Source organism: Ammospiza caudacuta, chromosome 25 (genome assembly GCF_027887145.1).
Source record: "Ammospiza caudacuta isolate bAmmCau1 chromosome 25, bAmmCau1.pri, whole genome shotgun sequence".
Lineage (NCBI taxonomy): Eukaryota > Metazoa > Chordata > Aves > Passeriformes > Passerellidae > Ammospiza > Ammospiza caudacuta.
The window spans coordinates 7,097,182-7,104,237 of NC_080617.1; the positions used below are offsets into that span (position 1 = coordinate 7,097,182).

At 48.8% G+C, this 7,056-nt stretch overlaps 1 protein-coding gene across 2 annotated transcripts; it reads right to left on the reverse strand.

Moving 5' to 3' along the window:
* Positions 1 to 205: 205 nt before the first annotated feature.
* Positions 206 to 7,009, reverse strand: RHCE (Rh blood group CcEe antigens). 2 transcript variants are annotated; one of them, XM_058819877.1, is made up of 10 exons: positions 6,775 to 7,009; positions 6,106 to 6,292; positions 5,741 to 5,891; positions 5,185 to 5,326; positions 3,965 to 4,122; positions 3,415 to 3,552; positions 3,067 to 3,212; positions 2,410 to 2,489; positions 1,333 to 1,406; positions 206 to 1,059 (listed from the first exon to the last, which is right to left on the reverse strand). In XM_058819877.1, exons 1-10 carry the CDS (start codon positions 6,908 to 6,910, stop codon positions 1,033 to 1,035), a joined length of 1,239 nt encoding a protein of 412 aa, XP_058675860.1. In that variant the 5' UTR covers positions 6,911 to 7,009; the 3' UTR covers positions 206 to 1,032. The 2 variants fall into 2 exon arrangements, with proteins under 2 accessions (XP_058675860.1, XP_058675859.1); XM_058819876.1 differs by lacking the exon at positions 206 to 1,059 and having other exon boundaries at positions 1,252 to 1,406.
* Between the last annotated feature and the right edge of the window lie 47 nt (positions 7,010 to 7,056).

Genomic DNA, 7,056 nt, shown 5'->3' on the forward strand with positions numbered 1-7,056 from the left:
ATATTTCCTTTATGCTGTGGTGATAAAGAGGAGGTGTCTGGGAAGTACCAACTCCCAGCTGTGTGTAGAAGGTTTGGGAGCTGCTGAGCTCCTGCTGCCTCTCAGGAGGAAAAATCCTAAGGAAAGGATTTTCCGTAAAAGATTGCTGTGACATCACTGCTCACAGGGTGCTGAAGGAAGGGAAACAGCCACGGTTCAGTTTTCACTCTTTATTAGGTAAGCACTGCTCAAAGATTTTCTATATAAACAATTTCAGAAAGAAAGAAACACTGAGGACCACAATCCACTTAAAGCCAGGGTTCAGGGACAGAGAATGCTCTGTCCCCAAGGTCCTGCTCTCCAGAATGGGCTGCTGGCAGCACTGAGCCCCCTCCCCTGTGCTGTCCCCCCAGACACTGCCCTGAGCTCTGGCTGTGTTTCACACTTGGCACCAAACCCCAGGGCTTTCAGGAACACCACCCACAGCTGAGCTTCGGCCATCAGAACCTCCCGATATCCAGATTTTTCAGGAGTTATATATAATACCCAGGTTTTTCCAGGAGTTCAGGCGGGCAGGATGCAGAGTTCTGGCCCTGCTCCAGCTCACTCATCAAATCCTGGCTTGTCAAGGCCTTCAGCAGAACCAATTCAGCTTAAAAACCTTGAGTACTTTGCTAGATAAGAGTGGTCCTTGAGAAATGACACTTTGAAATCCATCATTTTGCCTTGTAAACCTGGGAGCTAAAAATACTTTAGTGTTTCCAAGCATTTGGATTGAGAAGCCATGAATACATATCTTATAAAAAATATTCAAGGTAAGGCCAACAAAGCAGAAAAGCTGCATGCACCTGAAGTTTGCATCTGTGAATTCACACTCTGTATCTTTCAAGAATAACTGGAACAGTTTCATTTTTGAGTGTCCATTGGGGTGGTTTTTGTGGGCCTGAGAATTGTTGTTTCAGTGCTCTTTGAAGCCATCATAGCTGTTCAGTTTTTCTGGTGATAAAGAGGAAAATCTTATCTTGATTCTGTCTGTCAGCTGGGATCCTCCACTCAAAATCCAACAGACAAGTGGGGAAACTGTGAACACAAACATTCCTGTGTCAGAACACATCAAATCATCACAGGAAAACCCCCAAACCAAGGGAAAAGCTGATTAAAAGCTTATTTTCACCCATTTGTTAATCCTGTAATTCAGCCTCACATCAGCACCTAAAGGTGCCCAAGGACTGTTTGTGCTGAGAAAAGAAATAACTTTTTTTCCCCATATTTTTAATTCAAATACCTGAAGTTCTTCATCAAGGTGCTAAATGAACTCCCCCACAGTGAATCTGAAATGAGTTTGAAACTCACCTCCCAGTAAAACTGGTCATCAAAGTACTTGGAGACATGCACAGCTTTCAGCAGTTTGATGTTTAAGATCAAACCTGTTTGTAAAAATAGAGAGATCCAAAATAAACACAAATAGCAGGGCAAGGGGAGGATTGTGTGTAACAGGAGTTTCTTGGCAACGTTTATCCCAATTTAACAGAGCAAAACACAAATTCAGGCCTAAATCCTCCAGCAGAGCCCCCCTGACTCGAGCTGGCCTTAAATACAAAAAGAGGCTTGCCAGGATCAAGGGATACTAAAAATGAATTGCTTTAGGTAAAACCCCATCAAACAGCTGCTAGATTATGAAAATACATCAAAATGATGAGTTTCCTGCATGAGAAGTGCCAGTGTATTAAAAACAATGTGGCTTATCAGCACTGTTGGTTTGGGATCTCTGGATTTTTGATCAATTGGTTCAACAGTGAATGTTTGGTTATTTCTGCTGGATGTTCTCTAAAGATCTGTTCCTTCTTCATTACACTTAAAGTAATGCAAAGGTTCAAATAAATTAAAACACCCCAAAAATCACTGTAGGGTGTGTTTCCCAGCAATTTTCATTGGCCATTTCTCTGTTGCCCCAGACAGAAATAGGGGCTGGGGAAAAGCAGCAGCTGCCACAAACCAGAGCATTCCACGGGAGCCACGTGAGGGCTGCTGCTCCCAAAGCAGCAAAAAGTCCCCAAAAATCCCCAAATCTCCTGATCAAAGGGCTGCAGCTGGGCTCAAGCAGCTCCTGATGTTGTTGAAACTTTGCACATTTGCTCCAAATGGCCTAAAAAGTGACAAGCCCCAGATTGGGGCATCTCCTGTCAATAAGACAACAGCCAAAAGGGGAAGTGTTTTCATCTTCACACCTCTCCTGTCTGCAGGTTGAAGGCAGCTGTTAAACCTGGGTTAAAATAAAACTTCAGCACTGAAAGAATGGTGCTGCTGGGTTATTTCTGTGCAAAACAGCTCTGGCTGGGAGGAGTCCCTGGCACTCATTTATCCCACAAGTGATTTACCCAGAGTTGCTCCAAGGAAATAAAGGGATTCCTGGGATGTGTCAGTACTGACCTGTAATCAAACCTGTTATCAGGGCAGTGCTGATGGTCTGGCAGAAGGCACCAATATAAACAAAGGCATCATAACCCAGTCTGGAAAGCAAAAAAAGCGTTTCACCTTTTATTTAGCGTTACCACTGTGAATGAATCTGCAGCTATCAGATTCTCATAGAAGCTGTAATTCTCAAATCTGCAGCTGCAGTCAGATGTTTTAGGAACACACCAAAGCCTAATGCACACTTCAGAAGATTTATTTTGTCCATCCTTCTGGTATTAAAACTTCTTTAAATGTTTCATTAAGAACATGATGAGAAGTGCCAGGCCCTCATGCTGCACCCTCATTTCTCCCTCCCTCCTGAGCCCCCCAAAGCATCCCAAACCCTAAAGTGAGCCTTGGAGGGAGGCCCACGCCCAGCCTTCATCTCCTGTGTCTGCTGGATTTAACATAAACAAAAAGGGAGGCAGAAAACAGGACCCAAAGTCTGCTCAAATCTCAAATTCCTTTTTACTGACTTTTTTGTTTTTGGACTTCAGGGTTATGGTGGGTTACCTGACATAAAGCAATGTATTGTGATGACATTCAGGCTCTCTGGATGTCCAACAACCCTTCTCAGGGCACACTGCAGTGAGGATTATTTATCTTCATTATTTAATACAAGAATTTATGTACCTGGATAACTCATTCCATCGTGTGTCAATCCCATCTTCTACAACTGTGAGCACAACAGCGGCCACAGCTCCAAGCACAGCGGGCAACCCAAAAGTGAAATGAACTCCAGAAGTATCCTGGAGCTTCAAGGCAGGATTAAAGCACCTCTGGGAACAGGAAAAGGTTTAATTACACCCAGAAACACAAGCTGGTAATTGCAGATCAGCTGCTGCAGACCTAGAGGATGAATTTGCTCTCAGGAGCTGCAATCCCACGCTCTGCTCAAAACAGGTTTCCCCTGGGGTATCCTGCACTGGAAAAACCACTTACACAGCTTATCCAAGAAGCATTTAGGGGAGTGAGCATTACCTGCACACAGTGAGAGCCCAGGATGGTGATGACAGTGGCCAGCAGCCCCAGCACCATGGCAATCCAGGGGTGGTGGATGCGCTCTGCGGTGCAGCTGATGGTGACCCCTCCAGCCAGCACCGCACTGCGGATCTGAGCCTGGGAACAGCAACAACAGGGAGCAGGGACTCCTTACAAGGGCTTGTAGGGCTACAACAAGGGGCAGTGCCTCTGCACTGAGAGAGGGAAGCTGCAGATTCAATGTTGGGAAGGAATTGGTCCCTGTGAGGGTGTAAAGCCCTGGCACAGGGTGCCCAGAGCAGCTGTGGGTGCCCCTGGATCCCGGGCAGTGCCCAAGGCCAGGCTGGACAGGGCTGGGAGCAGCCTGGGACAGTGGGAGGTGTCCCTGACATGGCAGGGGTGGGATGAGGTGATCTTTGATGCCCCTTCCCATCCAAATCCCTCTGTGAGTCTGTGACTGTCAGACCCTGGGCAAGGTTTCACTTCCTGAGGGTACCACAAACTCTCTTTGAACAGAAAAAGCCCATGCAGGGTTTTCCCTCGTCCTTACCAGTCTGAATTTGCCATCCCTGGAGGTCAGAGCAGACAACATGAAGGCAGCCACAGCACTCACTGCCAGGGCCAGGTAAGTGTTGAGCACTGCTTGCATCTTGAAGAAAGGCAGGATAGAATTGAAGCTCGGCCAGAACACCCAGACAAACACAGTGCCTTGGGGACAAGGAAAGAGAGCCTCAGGAGCTGCTCTGAAGCACAGGGAGCCATCACTGCCTGTCCCTGGAGCGCTCCAGCCCACAGGGTGCATTCAATTCCCAAAGCTTTCCCAAAGCAGAGCTGCTCTTGTCCCACACCCCTAACAGGTGACACAGGCATTGTCACTGTGAGGCACAAGCCCAGTTTCCATTGCTGATATCCATGATTTCAGTGCACCAAGGCACAGGTAACCCTGCCTCACACAGGACAGGCCATTTCAGCAACTCTAAACTGAACGTGGCACTGAGGATTGTGAGATGGTTCATCCTATTCCCACTGATCAGGCAGTTAGCCAGTCGTAAATACAGATATAAGATCCTCTGCAGCATTCTTATGAGGATCTGCTCAGCTCTGGAAATAAACAGCAAACAAGAACTCCAGGGACACAAAAGAGGAACATTTAAATTTTGTATTCCCTAAACTGGGCACAGACTGACTGAGAATGAGACTCTGTGGACCCCTGCAGGAAGCTCTGGGCTCAGCTGCTGGCAGTTGCACTACTGTGATAATAAAGACACCAAATTGCTCCCCTAAGAAAAGGAGTGAAAGCCCCAGACACTGAGCCTGTCCCTACCCTCACGGGCCTGTCTGTATCACACTCCCCACCCCTCAGCAGGCTTTATCTCTTTATTTCCCTCACCAGCAGGGACTGCCCTTTTCTATCTCTGTGCACCACCTGGAGCAGCAGCCTGAGCTCTGCTGAACACGAGTTCTGAGCTCAGCTCTGGCACACAGCCCCTCACCCAAGCCAAGGGGACAGCCTGGCCAGGAAAGGGAGTGGTGAGCCTGGAGAAAGAGCTGGGAGCCTGGAATTGCCTTTGTGCTGAGGTGACAGAGCGAACTGAGCCCCAGCTGTGGCAGGAGCGGCCTCTGGGCCGGGCAGGAGAGGGGCCGCTGTCACAAACAGCACAGTTTGTGTGCTTGGCTGCACCCAGAGCTGCATTTCGCATTTAGACCCCCAAGCCTGCCCACGCTCTCCCTCAATCCCTCGTGCAGCTGGGACACTGCAGCAGGACTCACCCAGCACTGAGAACAGCTCTGACTTTGGGGTGCTCCTGTCCTTGTCCAGCCCCGGGGGAGCCTCAGGGAAGCGGGAGGCGAGTGCCAGGCCAAAGTAGGCTCCAAAGAGGAACACGTGCATCCCAGTGAGGTGCTCAGGGACCTGCTCCAACACAACAATCACAGCTTGCTGTGGGCTCAGCCAGGCCACACAAAGCCCTTGCTGCAGCTCCTGACTGAACATTCACAGCTGTGAGTTCAACCAGGCCACACAAAACCCTTGCTGCAGCTCCTGACTGAACATTCATAGCTGTGAGTTGAACCAGGCCACACAAAGCCTTGCTGCAGCTCCTGACTGAACATTCATAGCTGTGAGTTGAACCAGGCCACACAAAGCCCTTGCTGCAGCTCCTGACTGAACATTCACAGCTGTGAGTTGAACCAGGCCACACAAAGCCCTTGCTGCAGCTCCTGACTGAACATTCACAGCTGTGGGCTCAGCCAGGCCACACAAAGCCTTTGCCCCAAAGCTCCAGCGACGTTTCCCCCCACACCTCTGCCAATCCCACCACGGTACCTCCAGGAACGTCTCGTTGATGTATCTGCTCACGTAGAAGAAGATTAATTCCACCAGGGTCATGACGATGAGCTGCACAGGATTGGCCCTACCCAGGACAGCCCCAGTGGAGATGACCACAGCAGTCACGCTCACAAAAGCCTTTGCTAGGCTGCAAGAGAGGAAAGAACAACTCAGTCTCAGGGTGACACCAGGGCCAATAAAAAGGAATTACACAGAGCAATGTACTTAAAAACCAAAAGTCCTCTAAAATGCCTGCAAATGTGACTCTGCCCAACCCCACCAGGGCCCCACAAGGAGGCATTCACTGCACAGGGAGCAATCAGCAGTTCTGCAGCAGCCCAGCTCTAACACGAACTCATTACCTTTGCAAACCAGCTGCATTTCGCCCTCCCCTAAGGAAAACTGATAAATCCTCTGCCAGCACAGAGCACTGGACACCCAGAACAACGAGCAGGAAGTTGAACCCGGTGCTGCTAAAGCCATATCTTCTCAGAACCATCAGGAAGAAGCCAAATCCAAAAATCACCATGTGGTTGACATCTTGCAATTCTGCCGGACAGAAAAGAGCAACGCGGCAGTGAAAATATTAATGCAGATTTCTGGTTTTAAAAAAAATAAATTAAAAAATTACAATGAACTAAGAAGAATTCACATAAAAATTTAATTATTGTTTAGAGGTTGCAAAGAATTTCAGAGCTTTCTTTCCAATGCATAATAAGAGAAAAAATACCCTCAATAAAATACCCTTAATAAAAAATAAAATACCCTTAATAAAAGCACCCTTAAAGCTGAATTTATTTTTACACGCTGATCTGAACGGATCAGGATGCGGAAATGGATCAGGATGGGGGCTGAGAGGTGAAAACCCCAACAGAAAATTACAATTCAGTCTTGGATCCCCATCACACCTGTGACATAAAGAAACCGCCAGCACTCCTGGCAAGTTCAGAGAGCAATGAAACCATTCTGCTCCTCACCGCCAGACCCTGGAGAGCAGCAGGGATCCCCCTGTTCCCCAGCAAGGTGCTTACCTGGGTAGGAGTTGGATGAGGAGTAGGTGTCACTGACGCCTGGGAAGCCGAAGAAGGAGCGCAGGAGGAGCAGAGCCTGCAGCACAAGGATCAGCCAGGGCACGCTGCAGCGGAAGCTCAGGTAGCGGGAAGGCATCGTGCACTACATGGAGCAGCAGCTCAGGAGAGATTCCTGTGCCCTGTGGGATGTCCCTGTGCCCTGAGGGATGTCCCTGTGCCCTCACACCAGCAGCACAGGAGCTGTGGGGGCCAGCAATGGGAGCTCAGCGAGAGATAACAAGG